The following is a 22,390-nucleotide window of genomic DNA, read 5'->3' as shown; positions in this document are numbered from 1 at the left end:
CCATCCTGGCCGCCGTGTCCACCCACACCCACCCACCCATCTGATGTTTCCGTCTTGCCCCAGACATGCAGAGCAGGGGAGAGAGTCGCTCGACGCCGTCTCGCTCGCCAGCACACCCCTGCTCCGTCAAGAGAGGCCCCATGTCAGCTTCTCAGTGAGACGTGCATGGTGGGTTGGTGGATGGCACAATCAACCCATGGATCGAAGGCCCTTGACCCTGGACGGGACCCATGGATGGCTCGCCGTCGAAGACCCAGGTCCGTCACCCATCACCCACTCACTGCCTATCGACGCATCCATGGCCGTCGACTTTATCTTGCCGTTGATCTGTGTCCTTGGCTTCCTTTACTTATCCCCTCCGGGTCCCCCAGTTCTTGACATTCGTTCTTACTACCTAATCCCCCATGATCGACAGGTTTGTCGTCTTAGAAGTGTAGTTCTTTCTTATTCCCTTTGACTATCGGTTCATTCTTTCTGGGACTCGACCCTCTTGGAATCCCATTCCCTTCCCTTCTTTAGTATAACACCTCGGCCTGTCCAGTCACCTCTTGCTGTTTTCTCTCTGCCTGCCCAACAACACTCTTGGACACTCTCGACAAGACACCCAAGGCAACAGAAGCTTCAAGACATCGCCTCAGACGAGCTTCCATGTACAACATCCCTCGAGTCCTTTACTAGACAGTTGTTGAAGCACTGAGCTTTCGACACTGCCGTCCATTCCTTACCAGCAACGGAACCGACAACCACCATCTTTAGGCCTCTTGCCCAAGCGCATCACTTCGAAAGGAAAAAACTGTATAACTATACTCTACGCAAATATACTTAATACCTAGACCCGACACAATCAACGACAAGAACAAGAACGACAAGAAACTAACCCCGAACATCGATCTGGTAGGTAGCCTACCATACCAACAAGTACTGGGACGAAGGGCAAATGCTAACCTGGGAATGTGTGGCAGCAGCACAACAACCACAATGGAATCCATGGTAGCATCTCAAACGATGTCTCCGGCGTCGTTCTACTACTACAGCCCGGACCCGAACCCGGAGAACCGGCAGCACGGCCACTTTGTCCAGCAACCGCAGCAGCAACAGATGCCGATGTTCCCCATTGTGCCGACCCTCCCGTCAACGCCGATGTACTCGAGGCCGAGCTCTTCGTGCTCGCAGCAGCAGCAGCAGCTGATGCAGCCCCGTGCCGTCACCAGCATCCCGTCCAACATGACTCCCGTCGCCTCGCCCCAGCCGGTCTGCCAGAAGCCGACGATTGTCCTCGAGACCCAGATCTGTGATGCGGACGGCCTGTACTATCCGACGACGCCTCCGCTGTCCACCTCTGGCAGTGCCATCAGCAGCCCCGGCAGCTGCGACATGCTGGCCACGCCCTTGAACCCCATGTTCTCGGGCCTGGACGGTCTCGAGGGTGCCAAGGACGATGCCCACATGGAGAAGTTCCCAGTCCTGGACTGGTCCAACTGCGCTTCACCGCCGCTGACTCCAGGTGTGTATTTGCCCGTTTTGCTTCACTTTTTGTTTTCTTCCGTCTTGCGGTATTCACCATTGTCACATGTGCGTGGTTGCATTCAATCATCCATGCGCTGTCTCCAAAAAGAGAAAGACGTTGGGGCGGTTGAATACCAGCTTCCCAAGTCCTTTGGGTTTAAAAGTTGTCACTTACAAGCCCGGTTTCCTTTTTTGGTGCAGTGGTGTGGTGCTTAATAGCGGGGCGCCCAGTGCAGCGATTACCTGGTTTTTTTGCTCTTGGGTGGTGAATTTGGGGGCTGACCACAGAGCACTTTTTGTTGCTTTTTTTTCCCGCAGTGTACCTTCAGTCGCAGCCCACCAAGATTGCTTCGCTTAGCAGCAACGCTAGCGACCTCCTTTCGACAACTTCCTGCCCTTCTCTGTCGCCCTCGCCCTCTCCCTACGCCAGGTCTGTCGCCTCGGAACAGGACCTCGACTTCTGTGATCCTCGCAACCTGACTGTCGGCTCTGCCAACTCGACTCTGGCTCCCGAGTTCACTGCTCTGCCCACCCTCTGCCCGGGCGACGACGAGCACGAGACGCTGCTCAGGGGGGAAGCTCCCACAGCCGCCAAGAACACCACCAGCACCACTGCCACCTTTGACTTCACCCCGTCAATTGCCAGCGGTCTGCCCAGCTTTGACGACTTCTCCGACCTCGAGTCGGACGACGATTTCGTCAACGGCCTGGTCAACCTCGGCGAGTCCACCAACGCTCAGCTCAGCCGGTCGCGCGCCAGCTCTGGTGTCGTCTCGCTGGGCGAGGAGAGCTACGTCTGTGCCGACGACTTTGAGGATTTCAGCGAGGCTCAGCCTTTCGAGCTCATCGGTCTGCCCAGCCCGCCCACGTCCACCTCGGACGACAGCGACTGCCACCACGACAAGCGACAAAAGACTTCCAAGACCGAGTCTCGCAAGACCAGCCCCAAGATGAACGTCGCCGCCGCCGCCGCCGACGCCGACGCCCAGTCCGAGGCCCAGCAGCCGTCCAACCAGGCGAGCACCTCTGATGAGAAGGACGACTCGTCCGCCTCCGCCGGCAGCCCCGACAACGGTGCTTCCACGCCCCTGCCCGCCCCTGCCAACCGCCGAGGCCGCAAGCAGTCCCTGACGGAGGATCCCTCCAAGACCTTCGTCTGCGAGCTGTGCAACCGCCGCTTCCGCCGACAAGAGCATCTGAAGCGCCACTACCGCTCCCTCCACACCCAGGAGAAGCCTTTCGAGTGCCACGAGTGCGGTAAGAAGTTCTCCCGCTCGGACAACCTGTCACAGCACGCCCGCACCCACGGCTCCGGCGCCGTCGTCATGGGCATCCTGGACGACCCCGAGTCCATGGCTGCCGCCGGCGTCTACAGCGCTCACCCGCAGATGTATGCCGGCGCAGGCACCGGCGCCGAGGACTACCACACCCTTGGCAAGGTCCTCTTTCAAGTCGCCGCCGAGGTCCCCGGCAGCGCTAGCGAGTCTTCCTCCGAGGAAGGCGGCAGCGATGCCCAGGGCAAGAAGAAGCGCAAGCGATCCGACTAAGAGTCGGCCTCGCGCTCCTCGGAGCGTTTGTCCTCTTTCTTGACCTCGACAAGAAAACAATGACAAATGTCCGATGCTCTCTTAGCTGGCAACGGACATTTTTTATGCCCCGATACGACTTGAATGAACTTGTTCACACCAAACCTTCTTCGACCTACCCCGCTATCTTTTTTTTACGCGGATCGGTCCCATAGGGTCAGACTCATAAAGGCGGTTGATCAATCACGGCAAAAGGGCTGGTTGGCCTGAGATTCAGGTTCGGATCATCTCAGACCAGCCTTTCTCTTTCCCTCCCCCTCACCGGAAAGGATCAAAAAAGACAAAAAGTTTGCGGCATTTACACCCTCTCCTTCTCCCATCTGTATCAACACTCCATCATGCTTTTGTTTTTGCCGCCAAGCAGAAAGGGAATTTTGTTTTTTTTGACGCGCATTTCTCCAAAGGACTGCATTATGCGGGATCTTTTTTTCCACATCGGGAGGCAAAGGGGGTGGGTTCACAAGCGCGATACATAAAATACCGAAGGCCAAGGGCGGATAACTGGTCTTCTCTGGGGTTGGGGCGCGCGCGCTTTTGGAGTGGAGGGAGAATCACCTCTATATATCCCGGTTTCCATCGTTGTCTTTTGCATTTCACATGGTTTTTGTTTTACCCCCGCGTCAAGTGAGAGGGCGAAGAGGAGAGGAGGGAGCAGAGACACTTTTTTTTCCCCAGCACCTTTATATCCTATGAATCTTTTGCGTTTTGGCGGCTTTTCATGCAGTTCTCTACGCTCGTTGTAATTTTGCAGCAGTCGGAAGCAGGTCCCCCGTCACTGTTCGGAAATCGTCTTTCTTGGAAATTTCTTGCTTCTCTGCTTGGCTTGGTTGATGGCTGGTCCAGCTCGCTGGGCTGCTCGCTTTCACCAGTCTCGTATATCCTGTGTTTAGTCTCTGTTTCCCCTCGAGCAACCCCCCCACAAGATCTGTCTCTTTGCTCCTATCCTCTTTCCTCTCCTCGTCTCCTGTCTGGCCCTGAAGCTTATAGGTTGGCCTTGGCTCCAGCTTTCTTCCCCTGGCTGTGCGGGTCACAATCAAAGTGGTGGGACGGGAGAGGGATCACATCAAATGCGTATCGCGGAAAACCATGTACATCCTTTTCCAAAAAAAAAAAGCACATACAACATATATGCACAAGCAACACAGCGTTCTTTTGATGAATGAAAAGACACCACAAAAAAAAGAAAACATTCTTTTAAAGCTGCCACCACGAACAGCCCCTCGTATTGCCTTGCTCGTTTTCGTGATATGGTGACACTTGGTCGCGTACGGATGATTGGATGGCTGCTGGAGGCGGCAAAAGCCAAGCTGGCTGACGCTTATCGTCACCTGTGTGTGTGTGTGTGTGCGAATAGTGCTCGTCTACGGCAGCAACCAGCTGAAGCCATGTAAAGCTGAGAGTCTCGGAAGATGGTTAGCCGTGGGGAGGGGGAGGGAAGGTCTTCTGGTTGGTACCTCGGACCAACAACAGAGGTCACACACACACACAAGGTGTACAACGGATACGGTCCAAGGTGTCCCACGGTGAAGCTTTGACAAATGGCTTGGGCGCCATGGCCGGGATACCCTGAGTTGGGGTGAGACAAGCTCAGCTTTGGCTGGCTGATAGACTTTCTGACGCTCAGGCATACGCTATGTTCCCCTTCTCCTCCCCTCCCCTCCAGCCCCCGAGCCCGCTCAGATCTCTGGCCCCCCCGCAAAGAGTAATCTATTGACGATATGTGTAACTGTATTGATGGGGGCCGCGGCGGCGGACGTTTTCTCTCTCGTCCGTGCCGTCCTCTGGCGGGCGTGCGCCGCTGTCTTGGGGGCCTGGTTCACGAGCAACGTGCCGGAAGGAGAGACGGCAGGCATGGGGGAGCTGAAGTCCCTGGGGAGAGACAAGACAACACACACACCGAAGCTGGTCCACACACACACACATGCACACCTACACGGCAAATACACGCAGAGTCTCGGTGGGAACTGAATGTGGTAGCCTTCGAGAAGGACGGTTCGGAACACCCGAGATTGGGAACCGCAACCTCCCCCCAGGGAGAGCACGTATTGAGCATAGGTAGCTAGAGCAGGGCAAATGTATTCACGTGGCGCAGGTACTTTGTCTGGCTACGGTAGCTATTTCCGTCGTCACTGTTTCCTGATCCGGATTGTGCTGCATGAGAGGGCTGTTTAAGATGAAGCTTTGGAGCATCTTGGTCTCCCCCCTTCCATCTGAAATTCCGCCTTAGTCTAATGACTAACGGGGAACCATCCACAAGAGAGCGAGTCAGGCCAGAGGGGACGGCCCTGTCCGTGCGGACTACCGGTGCTCTTGCTAGCGTCCTGGGTATGTCCAGGATGGTACGAGCAATATGGGCCGGGGGGGACTACAAGTGGGTAGAAGCAGTTCTTTAGCACGGCGACTAGCTCTATCTCTCTTTCCAGTACGGAGTCGGTATGGAGTAGAGATGCCAAGATAATAAGGGTGCCTTGCAGAACTACTCGAGGCTATCATGACGGGGAGTACATGGCCGTTACGGGGGGCCCGGCCCTTGGGGAGATGGAACAAAGATATGGATGGGGTTCGTCCTAAGGTGGTGTGTGGACACTGGGGGAAATTGGGGGGACACATCGTCTGCTTTGACTATTTGCGGACATGGGCATGGCCGTCGAACCGGGATGATGCCGGAGGCCCGTTGGATGGGTCGGCAGATGGGACATTTCATTTCGTTTCCCTTGCGGCGGTGGGGAAAGGCTTGGAAGGAAATGGGCATGCACGACGACGTCTGGTGGTTCCATATTGCACCTCGGAAGCTTCCAGGGTGATTCTAGCTCCGTTCTGCCATCGGAGACTTTCTGGCTGGCTGGTGGTTGGATAGTACCCATCTTCCCTTCGCCTAACTAGTTAGTACTTGTACTTGTAGGTAATCAACATGTGAGGCTAGCCGGGTGACTGGCCTGGTTTGGTGATAGTGCTGCTGCTCTCTGATGTTGTTTTCCTTTGCTTTTTGGCGGTTTGAACGGAGCGCCGTGTCACTGGCTGGAGTGTACCTAAAGTACAAGTAGGTACCTAGGTAACCTAGGTAGGTAGCAACTTCCCCACCGGGCGAACAGCGCTAGGCGACAGAAACGGCGATGCTCGTCCGCAAACAGGCAAGACCCAGCTCTGAAATAATTTCACCATCGAGCCACCAAAGCTCGCGAAGAGAGGACTGTGACGCTGTGACTGCGAACAACGACCTCCGTGCGCACATGGCGTAGTTAGGTACTCTTGGAGAAGAGATACATCGAACATCATCCTCGTCCAGCTGGGAGAGACCAGGGGAGGAGCGTTGCTCACAGACCGTCGTTCGCCTCTTTTTGCCCAGCCTATCCGTCGCCGCCGGCATATCACATCACATCACATCACATCACACCGCATCTCGTCACCCGACCGCGGCCACGGAGCTGGGTGGGCTGCAGCGAGAGAGAAAGGACTGGGACGACCGGCACTTCACCTCAACTTCGTTTCCTGGAACGGCCAAGCATCTTCGTCAGGCACGTGGGAGAGCCGCACCGTCCCGTCTCCGCTCTCATCTCCGCGCTGCGCTTTCAATCCAGCTGGAGGGCAGAGCTCGTCGTTGTCTGTGTTGTTTCCAGCACGTGCACTGCGTGTAAAGGCTCCCCGCCAGAACACATGCGCCAAGAGAAAGGGCATCTCATTCTCTGGTTATCATTTCTTATCGGACCATAATTTCGATCTCTGCGGTACCTGCATCTACATTGCATATCCTCATCTCCCGGCCTGCCGCATATTTCTCGCACCCTAGTTCAATCCTCTGCACCAAGTCCAGCAGGGTGTGCGCGCAGACGCCTGCCTGACCGCTGAAGCTTCCCACGCGTTCGTCTTGCCGGCCCCCCACGGGCCGTTTTCGTCAAGGATTCGCCAGCCAAGCTGAACGAACTAGCAGCGATGGCGGACAGTTCGGCGACAGCTGCTGCTGCTCCTCCTCCAGTTCGAGCCAGCGCGCCACCAGGCAAGGGTCTCAATGTCATCGCCCTGGTCTCGGGTGGCAAGGACAGCTTCTACTCTGCCCTCCACTGCCTCGCCCACGGCCACCGCCTCGTCGCCCTGGCTAATCTGTATCCGGCAAGAGCACCAGCGGATGGCTCCCCGGCGGTGACGGCGGCACAGAGCAGCAGCAGCAGCAGCAGCAGCAGCACCACCACCAAGACCACTGTCGTTCTTCCCGCCGCTGCCGGCCAGGGTGCTGCTGGCTCGCTAGCGGTGGTGGCAGGGGGGTCCACAGCCGGCCAGGCTGTGGACGGACAGGGGCCGACGACAACGGCGCCTGGCCAGCAGCAACAGCAACAGGGGGACGAGGACGAGGCCGGGCTCAACAGCTTCATGTATCAGACCGTCGGCCACCAGGTCCTGCCCCTGTACGCCGCCGCCACCGGCCTCCCGCTGTACCGTCATCCCATCGTCGGGGGCGCCCTGCAGTCCGCGAGGGAGTACGCCGACCCGTCCACCCTGAGCGGACCTGCCTCCTCCTCACCCCAGACAACGCGCCAGGAGGACCCTGGATCATCATCTCTGGCCTCACCGCCATCTGCAGCATCTTCTCCCTCTCCCCACGAAGGAGATCAACACGCTCCTGCTAATCAAAGCCCTGCTGCTGCCGTCCCGCAGCAGAAGGGTACTCCCGCCGACCATGCCCCGGCCGCCGACGAGACCGAGTCCATGGTCCCCCTGCTCGAGGCCGTGATGAGGGCCCACCCAGAGGCCAACGCGCTCTGCTCCGGCGCCATCCTGAGCACGTACCAGCGCACGCGCGTCGAGTCGGTCGCGACGCGCCTCGGCCTCGTCCCGCTCGCCTTCCTGTGGAAGTTCCCCGCGCTGCCGGGCGCCGGCGGCGACGACGACGACGAGGCGCAACTCCTGCACGACATGGAGGCCGCGGGCCTGCGGGCGCGGGTCGTGCGCGTCGCGAGCGGCGGGCTCGACGAGAGCTTCCTGTGGGAGGAGGTGACGGGCCGGCGCGGGGTCGAGAGGGTGAGGAGGGCCGTGGGCCGGTACGGCGCGCCTGAGCTCGGGGCCGTCATTGGCGAGGGGGGTGAGTTCGAGACGCTTGTGCTTGACGGGCCGAGGTGTCTCTTCCGCGATGGCAGGATCGCGGTGAGGGATGAGGACAGGGAGGTTGTGAGCGAGGGCGGGGGGACGTACTGGCTCAGGATACGGGGTGCCTCTGTCGAGGCGAAACCCGAAGGTGGTGCTGCTGGAGGGGATGCGGCGGAGGAGCTCGTGCGCATTCCGGAGCTGTTCGACGGCAGGTTTGAGGCCGTGATGGCTCAGCTGTCACAAGATGAGAGTCGTGACCAGGACGTCGTCGAGGAGGACGACCGGTCCTTGTTATCAAGTGATGATCTATTTCTCAACGACAACATCGATAGCTCTGCTATATTTACACCCTCGTGCTTCGTCGCCGAGCAATCTTCCCGTTCCTCTATAGAGGAGGAAACTCGCTCCATAGTCACACAGATCCGCTCCTTTTTGAGAGAGCACTCCCTCCAGCCCCTATCCATCACCAACACCGTCGTCGTCCTCCGCGACATGGCAGACTTCCCCGCCATCAACGCCGTCTACGGCGCCCTCTTCCCGGACCCAAATCCGCCCTCCAGAGTCACCATCTCGTGCGGCGACCGGCTGCCGCGAGGGGTCGGCATCGCCGTCTTCCTGTCGGTGCACAGGGCGCTCGAGCGGGGGGACAGGCAGGGGCTGCACGTCCAGTCGCGCTCGTACTGGGCGCCCGCCAACATCGGACCGTACAGCCAGGCCGTCTCGGTGCCCGTCGCGAGTCTGTTGCGGGGCGGCGGCGGCGGCTCGCGGGAGGGCCAGCAGCAGCAGCACAGCTCTGGCGGCGCGAGGCTCGTGGCCATCGCGGGCCAGATCCCGCTCGTGCCGGCGACGATGGAGCTGCCGGCGCCGGAGCAAGACTCGTTCTCCCTGCAGCTCGTCCTCGCGCTGCAGCACCTCTGGCGCGTGGGCGCCGAGGTGGGCGTGCAGTGGTGGAGCAGCGCCGTGGCGTACGTGCCGCGGCAGGCGCCGGCGCTGCGGGAGAGGGCCGTCCTGGCGGGGAGGGCGTGGAGGGCTGCGCACCGGTGGTCCAAGGACGGCAAGCGGGATGACGACGATGATGACGACGACGACGAGGAACCTGGCGGCCCGGACCTCTGGGACAGGACGTTCGACACGAGGTACCGGTCGTACGCCGCCGCGGAGTCGGAGGCCGCGGAGCGGCGCGGGTCGCTGCCCGACTACGGAGTCCTCGCGCGGCCTTGTGCTGCGGACCAGCGCCGGCCCGTGCCGCCCGTCTTCGTGGCCGAGGTCGAGCAGCTGCCGCGCTCGGCGCAGGTCGAGTGGCACGCGCACCTCGGGTTCGCGGGCGCGGGCGCGGGGCGGGGTGGCACCGTCCGCACGGCGACGTACCCGCTCGCCAGGGGCGCGGCGAGGAGGGGCGGCGTCGCGCACACGACGCTCGAGGATGGCGACGGGGCTGCCTTTGTGCAGACGGTCGTGTGGTGGGAGTACCCCGACGCCGCGGCGGGGGAGGAGCCCCTCGTGGCGAGCGAGCTGGATATTACGGATGAGGACGACGAGGACGGGCTGAGGATGGGCCGCGACGGGATGTTAGGGGGTGGGAAGGGCGCGCGGCTCTCGCCGTGCCTGGTGCCGGAGCTGGTGTACGTCGACGCCCGTGCGTTTTCTCCTGCGAGTGCGGGGGAGCAGCAGAAGATGGAGGAGGAGGAGGGGGCGTGGGTTCCCGGCGGCGGTGCGCTGCGGACGCCGGTGGTGCCGTGTTTTTCGCTCTGGAAGGCGGACGACGGGGACGACGGGGCGCGGCGGCTGGGTGCTGTGGTTGTGTATAGGGGTGTTGTGGGGGGGTGCGTTTGGGGTCACTGCGGGTAGATAGAGTAGGATAGAGAGAAGGGGGGAACGGGGTCGTAAAGGTTGTTAGAGAGAGATACCCAAAAGTTGTTTGTTTTTTTGCTAAAGTAGGTTGCTTCTTTTCTTGAGTGATCTTGTCCTATCTGGACGTTTGACTTGCGTGCTTTTTTCTTCTTCATGTCTCGTGGGGCTGGGCCGGGCTGGCCTGGCCTCTCCTTTACAACTGTATATCAACTCCTCATACGCCCGGCCAGCCCCCTCCAGAACTCGCACCTGTCCAGCTGCTCGCGCGGCGCGGTCTCCATGCGCGAGCTGTTCGTCTCGAGCAGGACCCGCCTCCCGCCGCCGCCGCCGCCGCCCCTGTCCCCGCCCCAGCGCTCCCACTCCGGCGCGTCCGCGTGCCTGTGCGCGTTGGGGTCCAGCGCGCGCACGAAGCTGACGTAGTAGTCCATCACGAGGGGCACGATGCCCGCGTTGTACGTGTAGTAGCCCGGCGGCGCGGCGCCGGGGCTGGGGACGTTGTCCGGGCCGAAGACGGCGGCGGCGTCGGACAGGTGCACTACGCCCAGGCCCTGGGAGGTGTAGACCGAGTCGCGGACGTTGTAGCGGTAGGACCATATCGGCGGCTGCTGCTTCTGGTGGTCCGAGGTTTTGTTGCTGGTGGTGGTGTTGCTGGAGTGGCCGGGTGTGGTGGCGGCGGCGGTGAGGCTGCCGCTGTGGTTGTAGTACGAGGCCAGGACGTGGATGCCCGGGCAGGTGAAGGCCGCTTCGCCGTAGGCGCGGGCCAGGGAGGGGAAGTACGCCGCGTGGCCGGGGACGGCGTCCTCTCGCGGGTACCGGGCGAGGATCGCGTCGGCGTCGGCGCCGGTCAGGCTGGGGAAGTTGCCCTGCATGAAGGACCTGAAGGCTTGCTCGTCGGAGGCGTCGGCGGCGAAGATGGTGCCTTCTGTTCCGTGTACGAGGAGCGCGACGGTGTTAGAGAGAGAGTGTTTTGTATACAATAATACGAAAAGTGAACAGGAGGGGGTGGGGGGGGTATTAGGTGTGTGTTGCACGAACCGTCCTGATCGTTGCCAAAGATGATGGGTACCTGCACGAATCTGCCCTTCTCCAGCATGCGGTACGGCAGGTCCTCGAGCATGTCGCCGTCGATGCACGGCGTCCAGTAGAACTTGGGCACCACGTCTCCATCCGTGCCCGGGAACGGCTGCGCTACGTTGGCCGCCTGCAGGGTCTCGGTGTCTGTCTCTCGCAGGCAGCTCATGACGTCTCGATCCTGCCTGCCGCGGCACCCGACGAGCTCGACGACCCTGTCGAACTGCCACTCCAGCTCCGGCAGGTAAGGCTGCGCGGGGAAGAAGACGGACTCGCCTATGGCCCCGGCGAAGAGGTGGTCGTCGCGCCCGCCGTAGGCGGTGAGGTGCATCACGGCCGAGCCGGCGCCGGCGGAGGCGCCGTGGATGACTACACGGGCTGGGTCGCCGCCGAACTGTGCATGTTTGAGACACGGGATATCAGTTTTTCACTTATCCACACGCTGAGAAGAAGCCCGTTTGGCGGGTTTCAAATAAGAGTCTAGGTGTAGTCGGGGGGCTGGCAGACCTTGGAGATGTGCTTCTGCACCCAGGCCAGCATCATGCGCTGGTCCAGCAGGCCTGCGTTCAGGTCGCCGTCGCCGCGGACCTTGTCGCCGGCCAGGAAGCCCCAGAGGCCGACGCGGTAGTTGAACTCGGCCATGACGATGTTGCCTCCTGATCTGGCCACGACCTCGCTGCCGTTCCAGTTGGCGTTGGAGAGGGAGGTGTAGCCTGCGAGGCGGTCAGTATTACTCATTAGCAACGTTTAGTTGAAGAGGGCGTAGTGAGTCTTACCGCCGCCTTGGATGAACAGCCAGACCGGCAACTTCGACCCGGGAGTCGCATTCGAAGGCGCCCAGACGTTGGCGTACAGACAGTCCTCGTCCTGGGCGTCGTTTGGGTAGGGCGCGGAGATGCCCAGGCAGATCGGTTTGAACTACATTTCTTTCCTGCTTTAGGACTTTGCGGCTTGTGTAGAAAAAGGCATGTTGAAGTTCATTTGCCTACCTCATGAGCCTCAACTACATCACCTTTGCCCTCGGGATCGACAGGTGCCCTCCACCGTAGGTTCCCCACGGGGGGAGCGGCGTAGGGGATGCCCAAATACTGGTCGACATTGCTGTCCAAGAGCCGCGTGCCGACGTACGTGGCATAGCCCAGGTCTACTCGAGCCGAGCTGGTATCGATGTGCTGCAGACAGGACTGTCAGCTATGCGGAGCCGGTTCATGCAGCGTTCGCCACCATCATCATCAGACTGGCCATAAGCGGACAGAGCATACCCAGGGTTCTTGTCCTCTGCCGCGCACGAAACCAACGAGCAGGAGTATTACCAGAATCGCGGTGGCACCGGCCAGGGCGAGGACAGCTGCCGCGCACCGGCGACGCCACGGCCGGACGGTCTCTTCGGCGGCCGGGGCGGTTGCCGGCTCGGGGACGCCCATGGACCAACACGCCCGAGGCACACGCCGTGGGGGCTCTAGGCGCGATTGGCAACTGGAGTCTCTCGGTGTCAAAGAGATCCGAGTCCGTGTGTATCGGCGCTGTCTGGCTTCATCTCCGTCGCAAGGTTTGAGTCCGAGAATCGTAGTTGTTAGTCTAGAGAGGACTGTCGCACAAGTCGCCGGGCCAGTGGAGTTAGATAAGGTAAGTTGAGGCGAGCAGGAGGGGGGAGGGGGCTGTAAGCGGATCCACACTCGACCACTCCGTGAGGGTGAGGTTTGTACATCTTCGTTCTCCTTTCCAAGTCGAATTATATGAAACTTGAGTCTTTGGCAATTGGGAAAAAACCATTGAAGCTCTTTGGATAGTCTCTGGCTATTGGCCGAATAGGAGTAAACTTGGATATTTGTCGCAACCAGATAACGAACAGACCATGCGCCCGCCCAGCATGAGATCACAATCAGGGAGCAGCCGAAAGACACGATCATGAAGCCTTTCCGTGGCTACCTGTATTCTATGCCATCTCATCCCACAAGTCGAATCTAAGCTAGGTACCTTCCGATATGCTCTTCGCTAATTCGGACTCGAGTTTCATTTCAAAGAAATCTCGCTGCAACAAACCAACCCTGCTCGAGCTCCTACTGGTCCAGCACCTTCATCCCGCCCGGATGGTACCGGTCGCCCTTGACCGGGTGCGCGGCCAGGATCCGGTCCATCTCGTCGAGGTCCTCGTCCGTCAGGTCGACGAGCCTGGCGTTGTCGGCGACGCGCGCGGCCGACGTGGTCCCGACGACGGGGATGATGCGCGGCATGCCCGGGCGGCGCGACAGGGCGCGCGGCCAGTTGATGGCCAGCTGGACGGGCGTGCAGCCCTTGCGGGCGGCGAGGCGCTCGACGGCCTCGGCGAGCGCGCGGTTGGCGGGCAGGTTGTCCGGGTGGAAGCGCGGCAGCATGCGGCGCCAGTCGCCCTCCTCGGGCAGGTCCTCGAAGCGCTTGGTGGTCAGGAGGCCGTGGCCTAGGGGGGCTTTTTTTTTTTTGGCCAAATGAGGACAAGTTTGTCTTCCTTTTAGCTCATTTCACTTTCTCTCTCATTTTGAGGAACCACGGGGACAAAAAAAAAACCCACCGTAGGCCAGGAGGGTGATGCCGTTCTCGGCGCAGACCCGGGCGACGCCGTTGGTCAGCGGCTCGGTGCTGAAGACGGACAGCTCGACCTCGACGACCTCGACCCGGCAGCCGGCGGCCAGGGCGCGGCGGACCGTCGCGGCGCCGACCTCGCTGAGGCCCGGGGCGCCGATCTTGCCCTCGCCGGCGAGCGCGGCCATGGCGGCCGCCGTGTCCTCGATCGCGACCCCGGGGTCCCTCCGGGCGACCTCGAAGTGGTGCAGGCGGCACCGCCCGCCGAGCTGGCGCAGGCACTCGTCGACGCAGGCGCGGACGGCCCCGGGGCTGCAGTCGATGGCCGCCGCGACGGCGCCGGCGCCGGCGCCGATCTTGCAGCAGCCCTTGATGTTGACGACGGCGCGCCCGGCGTCCTCGGGGTGCCGCTCGAAGTACCTGTTGAGCAGCACGAGGGAGTTGTACGAGTCGGAGCCGTACGCGTCCGAGCCGTCCCAGTAGTTGACGCCGGCGTCGAGGGCCGCCTTGAGGACGGCGATGGCGTCGTCGGTGGACAGGCTGCCGTCGCGAGGGGTCAGGCCTGGTTTGTTGGGGGCAAACGGGGGATCTCGTTCTTAGTCGTGGCTTCTTGTACGTACGAGACACGGATGCTCCCGGCGGGATGAAGGAAAAGAGGCTGTTTTTACCTGCCATGCCCAGGGCGATTGGGCCCACCTCCACGCCGTCAACGGTGTAAGCCATGGTGTGTGTATCGGGAGGTGATGCTGAGCGGTCTAGATCTGACTGATACGACAGTTGTGTTGATAATACTTCAAGTTATCCTCGTCATCACGAAGGGGTCGACCGGCGGGTTTATATGCTTTGGCATCGTGCGCATTCTTGCAGCCATCCATATGTGATCGGGCCACGGTCCCTGGTTGTGCCGTTCATGGCCAGCGCTAGTCGTGGGCGAATTCACGTCTCAACACGGGCATAATAAGTCGAATATGGGACTAAATGGAGAGGGCATTCAATGTATATCCTGGAGATAAGCCCAGGAGGCTCTCGCACTGAGACAGGGGCTCTATCGTCTCCAGCAATCGAGTTTTCAGGGCAGGAACCCGTCTCAGTGTGTCCAGAGCCGGGGTGATGGGTTCGTGATGTCTCTGCAGGTTGCTCAAAAGCATCAATGTCACTCGGCATTTCACCCGGTCACTTTATTTCCGAAGGCCACGATCTGCTAGACTGAATTTTAGCTGTCATTGGCCAATCCCTCGAGCAAGACACTTTCGTCGTGGCCATGATGAAGGCGGAGTTTAGTCGATGTTGGGTGGTGAAGGCAATTAACTCCGGACTTGCAGGGCAGCTCGTCGCAGATTGGTGCTTTTAGCTGCCGTCCGCCGTGCCTGGGAATCGGCAGTCGGGGGTTGTTAGCTGCGACTCTGAGATGCCGTCTCCGGCGACCAGCACCCAAAACGGATGCCGTTCTGGCCGGACCACAGAGCGCAGCGCAACTGTTTGACAGGGAGACAGACCATTCTGCCAGAGATGTAGAGATTTACATTGAGTATAACCCTTCAAACGAGGCTTTGGATTGGTGACTGGGGTCGACAACCTGTTGTTGTTGTTGTTGTTGGAGATACAGCGTCCTTGAGAAAACACGGTCAACGCAGATACCCCCGGCCCAAGCCGCAGTTCCCACCTCGAATGAAGCTGCTGCTGCAGCTTGTGACAGCCGGGAGGACCCATCCAAACAGGAACAAGCTTACTTTGTAGTGCCGGGACGGCTTGGGCGAGCCTCTGATTGCGGGCTGGCTGATCCTCTCTGTCTTTCTCTTCCCCATATCCCTCGCATCATACCTACCTAGGTAGCATTTCGCATGCCGCCCTTGATCACAGATCACAGACAGGCAGTGGGGGGGGGTAGCATACCCGACCAAACCCCAGCCAGCCCACGAGCCCAGCGCTAGGCAGGCAGACAGACCGACCAGCTCCCCGGGAAAAGTGCCGTCGAGCGGTCTTGGCCGGCAGGATCCTGAGGAAACACGGTGGTACGGTGGCAAGTATGGCCTATCAGACAGCTGTTCAAGGCTGGCGATGGAGAAGCCCAGGTCCTCATGGCTCGTGAGACTAAGCAGATGACCTGGGAGGTGCCGACCCTGCCAGGATGAGTGGAATGGATGGAGAGAGAGAGGCCCGAAAGTCAGGGTACCCACCACTACCGAATAGCGCCTCCAATTCGCCCAGCTGCCGCACCTCGCCGCGACGAGTTGAGACATCCATGGATGGAGGAGTAGGAGGAGCCTTCTCCGCAATGTTTTGTCACTTGTCGCATTGCCGATTGCCGCATTGCCGCTGCACGCACTGCGCAAACTGACAGAGCGAGAGAGCATAACGAGAGAGGAAGAGAGAGCGGTTTTGCGATCCGTTCCAGCTGTGTCCCTCGCCCCGGCATCTCCTCCTTGGCTTTCCTTTCCCTCACACCTGCCGCACACGCGCCCCAAAGGGAAAGAAAAAAAAAAGCACGCGACGAGCCGGCCTGATTGCATCATATCCCGCCCCGAGACGCAAGCTCACCCTCCCCCCTGCGCGCGCGTGGCCTCGTGCGGATCGCTTGTCTCTGGCGCATTTCAGCGCGTAGCTGACGTGTGTGGAGAGAGCTTGTGTCCGCATGAGAGGGCCCGGTTCGCGACAATGGCCGAGCAGGCGTCCTCCTCCTCGTCCTCCAAGGCGGCGCCTCCTCCGCCGCAGTCTTCCTCGTCGTCCGCCGGCCCACCCAGACGTCGTCAGTCCGCGCAGGGCAACCCGCCGTCACCTCGCCCGGGCATCCTGAGGCGCCAGTCCACCCAGGACAGGATCAATGACATTATCGAGGTGAGGCTTGCCTTTCCCCCCTGCCGGGCTTCCCCGGGGCCCAGCAACGTAACCTCCGCAACCCATGCACCCCCATGCGCCTGGTGGCTTTACCCGTAACTTTTGGCTTCTCTTGCGCCATATGTACATCGGTCCGGTCCTTGGCAGTCACCTGCTGGACATGGGACCCTGATGACCGTTGAATATGCAACTGGGATTGACTTTGTTTCTTATTTTCTTCCTTCTCTAATCATCTCTATTTCTCTTACTTGGCCCTCCGATCTGCCCTTCTCTACAGTCCTGCCGTCCGACCTCACTACCCATATCGGTCGGCCTCTGTTTACTAACCTGCGCCTGTTGCGCGCGCAACCCTCCAGACCGGCCTCGAGCGCGCCGAGACGTTGCACCAGCGCTCACCACAGCTGTACCCCCTCTCCCGCGGGCAGTCGGCCCCCGTGCGCGGCATCATGGACCATGACAGCAGCGCCGACGAGACCACCGGCATCATGATGGGCGGCCGGGGCGGCCGGGGCGGCCGGGCCCGCCACGTCAACTACTCGAGCACCCTGCAGGACCATGCCGGCCCCCGGGCTAGGCGCACGCCGACCAATGTGAGCCGCAACAACAGCGGCCTCTCGCCGGTGCTGCCGCCGCCGGCCGTGGGGACGCCCGGCGCCGATGATGGTGCTGCTGCTGCTGCTGCCGCCGTCAATGGTGGCGCGGACCGGCGCGACGGCGCGGACGTGGCGAGCCAGGGCCTGTGGCAGCGGATATGGGCCAATTTCCAGTCCATCGAGCTGGAGAACAAGGGCAGCGTCGCGAGGGACCATCTGGCACTAGGTATGTAGAGGGACCTACTCCTCCTCCTCCTCCTCCCCTCCTCGGGCCTCGGGGGGTATTACGACCTAACAAGCACTCGTACATGCTAAAAACGCTTGCTGCTTCTTAGAACGGACATTCCTGGCCTGGCTCCGGACGTCCCTGGCCTTCGCCTCCATCGGCGTCGCCATCACGCAGCTCTTCCGGCTCAACACGTCCTTCGCCGGCGGCAGCCCGGCCTCGGGCGGCCGCGACACGCTGCGCCAGGTCGGCAAGCCCCTCGGCGTGACCTTCCTGGCCATCAGCATCCTGATGCTGTTCCTCGGCTACCGGCGCTACTTCACGAGCCAGAAGTGGATCATGAAGGGCAAGTTCCCCGCCAGCAGGGGCACCGTCATCCTCGTGACCCTCGTGGCGTTTGCCCTCATGGTCTCGTCCTTGATCGTGGTCGTTGTCGTGCAGCCTCACTCGGTGGAGAGCTGAGAGATGGACTGCTTTTAATGTGATGTTTCGAGGGGGAGGGGACTTTTTGTGTGTTGGAGTGTTGAGGGAGGACTCTTTTGCTTGTTTCGAGAAGCAGGCGTTTGTTTGTTCAGGCGTTTGGGTTGAGCTTGGTGACGGGACTCGAGGTCGGCACCTGCCCCCCCCCTGCATTGGGCTTTGCATACTTGGTTCTGCTTCTCTTGCATTGGTGGTGTCGTCTATGACCATATTGATGAAATGCTGGTTTGGGGGAGGGGGGGATGGAAGCTCTGAAATTCTGTTTAGATTGGCTGTGTGATATCTCTCCTCAGACACTCTAGCTGGCGAAGAATGCTGTCGCAAGACCCAAGCCATCGAAGCTGAGACTCTACTAGTAGCGAGAAGAAAAAAGCATGCGATACAACCCTGGATATCGATATCGTAGTACTCTTATTCAATACGTGTGTTCGTTCAAGCGCGTTGGCTGATGAATGCTCCAACCAATCCTTCGAGAAGGCTGGTAATAGTAATAAGCTCAGACAGGTGCGATGAGAGGCGGGCGGGGTTACCAAATTTGGACAGATGAACCACCGGTTCACTTAGATAGAATCGACAGACTCTACCTAGTATCTAGCTCGATTTACAAACAACAAACTTGCAAACTGCATATCAGACCTCGCAGCAGCCAGACATTGACGATTCTAAAGATCCAAAAGCGAAAGGAACTACTCAATCTCAATCTCATCACGCACAGAATCTTAAACAGCAGCCTTCTTTTTCCCACCGCGGGGTCCCTTCTCCTTCCCACACTGGATTCCATCTTCATCTCGTGTATCTCATACATTTGAAAACCCAATGGCCCCCAAGCCCGTCGACGTCCCCCAGTTCGCGAGCGCCCAGCTCGCCCTCCTCGCGCGGGAGCTCCGGTCCGAGATCGCCGAGACGGCCGACCTCGTCGCCGCCCACTCCCCGCAGGCCCTGCAGCGCTCCGGCCTGGCCCTGACCAACCTCGTCCTCTCGGGCCGGCGCACGGGCATGGGCGGCCGCACTGTCGTCGAGCTGTCGGCCGACCCCGCTACTGCCACCACCACCACCACCACCACCAGCAGTCCTGGCTCATCGGGAGGGGGAGGGGCCCAGCTGCCCGAGCACGGCCTGCGGACGGGCGACATCGTGCTCGTGGCGGCGCAGCCGGCGGGGGCGGCGAAGCGCCGCGAGATGAAGGAGATGGAGCGCCGGGGGGTCAAGGGCGTGGTGGTGCGGACGCGCAGGGCGGACGTGAGCGTCGCGCTGGACGGTGGTGGCGGCGGCGCGGACGGGAAAGGGGGCGCTGACGGCGGGGACGAGGATGCGGTGCTGGGCGGGCGGGTGTGGATGGTCAAGTTGGCGGATGATGTTACGTATCGGAGGTGAGTCTTTTCTTTTTTTTATTGCCTTCCTTGGGTTGGGTTGGGTTGGGTTGGGGAAAATAAGAAAGAGCGAGAGTTGTTGATTGTGAGGGAAATCAAACCCGGCCCAGGATGAACTTCACGATGGAGAAGCTGCAAAAGATGAGCGAGGCCGAGTACTCGAGCTTCACGCGGGTCCTGTTCGGGCTGTCTTCGCCCTCGCCGGTGCCGGAGGACCTGGCGGCCGATGAGGACGTCGGCAGGCTGGAGTGGTTCGACCCGACGTTGAACGACTCACAAAAGGAAGCGGTCAGGTTCGCGCTGGCGTCTAGAGAAATTGCTCTGATTCACGGCCCGCCCGGTGTAAGTCCCACCTGCAGAACCTGTACGTACAGCTATACACTCATACATCAGACTAACACACCGTTTCCCCCCCCCCTCCCCCCTTCCCCAGACCGGCAAGACACACACCCTCATCGAGCTCATCCTCCAGCTCGTCAAGCGCGGCCAGCGCATCCTCGTCTGCGGGCCCTCCAACATCTCGGTCGACAACATCGTCGAGCGCCTCGCGCCGCACAAGGTCCCCATCCTGCGCCTCGGCCACCCGGCGCGCCTGCTGCCCTCGGTGCTGAGCCACTCGCTCGACGTGCTGACGCAGACGTCCGAGGCCGGCGCCATCGTCCGCGACGTCCGCGCCGAGATGGACGCCCGGCAGGCCTCGGTCAAGAAGACGCGCAGCGGCCGCGAGCGCCGGCTCATCTACGCCGACCTCAAGGAGCTGCGGCGCGAGTACCGCGAGCGCGAGAGGAAGTGCGTCGCCAGCCTCGTGGCGGGCAGCAGGGTCGTGCTGGCCACGCTGCACGGCGCGGGCGGGCCCCAGGTCCGGCACGAGGAGTTTGACGTCGTGGTCGTCGACGAGGCGAGCCAGGCGCTCGAGGCGCAGTGCTGGGTGCCGCTGCTGGCGGCCAGCAAGGCCGTGTGCGCCGGCGACCACCTGCAGCTGCCGCCGACGATCAAGTCGCTCAACTCCAAGAGCGGCGGCGGCGGCAGCAGGGCGGGCGAGGCGGGAGACGGGGGGGTCGCCCCGGACGTCGTCGTCAAGGGGGCGACGCTCGAGACCACGCTGTTTGACCGGCTGCTGGCGCTGCACGGGCCCGGCATCAAGCGCATGCTCACCACGCAGTACCGGATGCACGAGAAGATCATGCGGTTCCCCTCGGGCGAGCTGTACGAGTCCAAGCTGGTCGCGGCCGAGGGCGTCAAGGACCGGCTCCTGAAGGACCTCCCCTACGAGGTCGCGGACAACGACGAGACGCGAGAGCCGCTGATCTTCATCGACACCCAGGGCGGGGACTTCCCCGAGAAGAACGAGGAGGAAGACAGCACGGGGAAGATCAGGAGTCTCCACGGGGAGAGCAAGAGCAACGAGATGGAGGCCTTGCTGGTCAGGCAGCACGTCCAGGGGCTGGTGGATGCCGGTGTCAAGCCTGAGGACGTAGCTGTTGTGACACCTTACAATGCACAGGTATGTATATATATATATATGCCTTACCTTGCCCCCCTTGCGAACGAAGGAAAAGAGAGGAGCGTGTGCTTACGGTTCAATAGCTTGGTTTGCTCGCGCCTCTCAAAGAGGCTTTCCCTGGCATCGAGCTGGGCAGCGTGGATGGCTTCCAGGGCCGCGAGAAGGAGGCTGTCATTGTCTGCCTGGTGCGCAGCAACGCCGACGGCGAGGTGGGATTCCTCGGCGAGAAGCGCCGGCTCAACGGTACGGTTTCCCCCCCCCCCCCTCTTTTGGACTTCTCCATGATAGAATAGAGAGCTTTGTTTGTTGACATTTTACGACCCCCAGTGGCCATGACACGGCCGAAGCGCTCTCTGACCGTGATTGGAGACTCGGAAACCGTCAAGAGGTACGTTGAGCACCCGTTTTGCTGTTTCGTTGCGATGGTCCTCCTGCACGGGGTGGTGATGATGATGTGCATGCTTTTGAGACACTTGCAGATATGAAATCAGTTTTGGACTAACTGTTGGCGTTTTGGGACACGTCCAGGGGGAGCAAGTTCCTGAAGAGGTGGATGGAGTTCCTGGAGGAGCATGCAGACCTGAGATATCCCGACGTCTCCACCTTGATCTCTGGAGCGTGAGAAGAGAGTATCAAGAGGCGAAGATGTGTACGAAAGTATTTACAATTCACATGTCGGAGCGACAACTACGACCGCAAAGAATGTCATCGGCGACCTTAGATGCAGACTCGGGCGCGCGTGTGTCCCCTGGCTGTCACAAGGCAGTGCAAGGTTGACCCCTGGCCCTCGACCACGCGAGCCGTCCCGGCTGCTCAAACATTCTGGCTGGGAAGAAAACTTCGACATGCGCAAGGGCCAGCCTGTCCCGGCAACCCGTAGCATTTTAGTTAGTTACATCGGGGCAAAAAGAGAATCTCGCGGACGAGCCACATTGCGGCCGGCGTGGTTGTTCTTAGTGAGATGACGATGTGTCCGACCCAGAGCTTACTGGCCACCTCCCATGCCCCGGTTGGCGTGTTTCAGGTGGTCAGGACCCTTGGCTTCGGGGAAGAGAGGATCCTGGCTGGCGGAGCAGGGCTTGCCTGCAATACAAGTACAGGCAGAATCAGCATGAAAGCTCAATGGGGCAGAGCCTTCGGAGACGTGACGGGCTCGTCGAGTTTGCTGTCGAGTATCTAGGCTTCAAATCTATACTCAAGAAACCGAGCCACTGCCTCATACAGGTCTCAGACCTGGTGCTTTCTGCAGCGCTGTTTCGAGCTGGTGCTCATTTTGCTTCTTTTTTGCTGTGCAGCGAGGTCCGTGCAAACTCATACAAGGAGAGGGGTGGTGGACAGGGGGGTCCTCGAAGCAGTAACGTACCCCGTATCGTGAAGCACACACAGCCCCGAAAGGGATCCTTTCCGGCTTGGGATTGAGAAGGCATTCGCAACGAACCTCGAAAAGGGTTCTCGATGTATGTCCATGTCGAGGAGAAGGAAAGGAAGGCTGCACCTGAACCAAGCTGATTTGATCTGCGGTTCCTATCTAGCTGATGTCATGCATGAGGTGCATACATAGCCTCAAGGCGTGTAAATGTGGTGCAGTGATATAGGTAGTTATATCAAGGAGATCATAGCACGAGCGACCGGTTCTCATATAGGGCTGGTTTCGGCGGTTCATCTCTGAGAAAGGCATGGAAAGACAGCGCCGACGAAGACTGCCTTCTTTTCGTCTCGAGTGATTCAGG

The 22,390-nt window shown here is 60.4% G+C and overlaps 5 protein-coding genes across 5 annotated transcripts; 4 read left to right on the top strand and 1 right to left on the bottom strand.

The window, feature by feature from the left end:
* Positions 1–404: 404 nt before the first annotated feature.
* E0L32_011949 (uncharacterized protein) lies at positions 405–3,053 on the top strand (the record flags this gene model as incomplete). The annotated part of the gene is made up of 3 exons (XM_031134734.1): positions 405–415; positions 834–1,504; positions 1,825–3,053. 3 exons carry the CDS (start codon positions 405–407, stop codon positions 3,051–3,053), a joined length of 1,911 nt encoding a protein of 636 aa, XP_030999692.1.
* A 3,969-nt stretch (positions 3,054–7,022) lies between these two features.
* E0L32_011948 (uncharacterized protein) lies at positions 7,023–10,019 on the top strand (the record flags this gene model as incomplete). The annotated part of the gene is made up of 1 exon (XM_031134733.1): positions 7,023–10,019. The coding sequence occupies one exon, from the start codon at positions 7,023–7,025 to the stop codon at positions 10,017–10,019; it is 2,997 nt and encodes a 998-aa protein (XP_030999691.1).
* A 154-nt stretch (positions 10,020–10,173) lies between these two features.
* E0L32_011947 (uncharacterized protein) lies at positions 10,174–14,375 on the bottom strand (the record flags this gene model as incomplete). Its single annotated transcript, XM_031134732.1, has 10 exons — positions 10,174–10,213; positions 10,272–10,944; positions 11,058–11,487; positions 11,601–11,806; positions 11,870–11,960; positions 12,083–12,265; positions 12,356–12,671; positions 13,158–13,539; positions 13,642–14,214; positions 14,273–14,375. 10 exons carry the CDS (start codon positions 14,373–14,375, stop codon positions 10,174–10,176), a joined length of 2,997 nt encoding a protein of 998 aa, XP_030999690.1.
* A 2,558-nt stretch (positions 14,376–16,933) lies between these two features.
* Positions 16,934–17,768, top strand: E0L32_011946 (uncharacterized protein; the record flags this gene model as incomplete). The annotated part of the gene is made up of 2 exons (XM_031134731.1): positions 16,934–17,306; positions 17,416–17,768. The coding sequence occupies 2 exons, from the start codon at positions 16,934–16,936 to the stop codon at positions 17,766–17,768; spliced, it is 726 nt and encodes a 241-aa protein (XP_030999689.1).
* Positions 17,769–18,602: 834 nt separating this feature from the next.
* Positions 18,603–20,953, top strand: E0L32_011945 (uncharacterized protein; the record flags this gene model as incomplete). Its single annotated transcript, XM_031134730.1, has 4 exons — positions 18,603–19,156; positions 19,267–19,449; positions 19,550–20,660; positions 20,744–20,953. The coding sequence occupies 4 exons, from the start codon at positions 18,603–18,605 to the stop codon at positions 20,951–20,953; spliced, it is 2,058 nt and encodes a 685-aa protein (XP_030999688.1).
* Between the last annotated feature and the right edge of the window lie 1,437 nt (positions 20,954–22,390).

Source organism: Thyridium curvatum (genome assembly GCF_004353045.1).
Source record: "Thyridium curvatum strain D216 chromosome Unknown NODE_126_length_68332_cov_82.075845, whole genome shotgun sequence".
Taxonomy (NCBI): domain Eukaryota; kingdom Fungi; phylum Ascomycota; class Sordariomycetes; order Thyridiales; family Thyridiaceae; genus Thyridium; species Thyridium curvatum.
The sequence above is the reverse complement of the archived record's forward strand: the minus strand, read 5'-3'. Positions and strand labels throughout refer to the sequence as shown.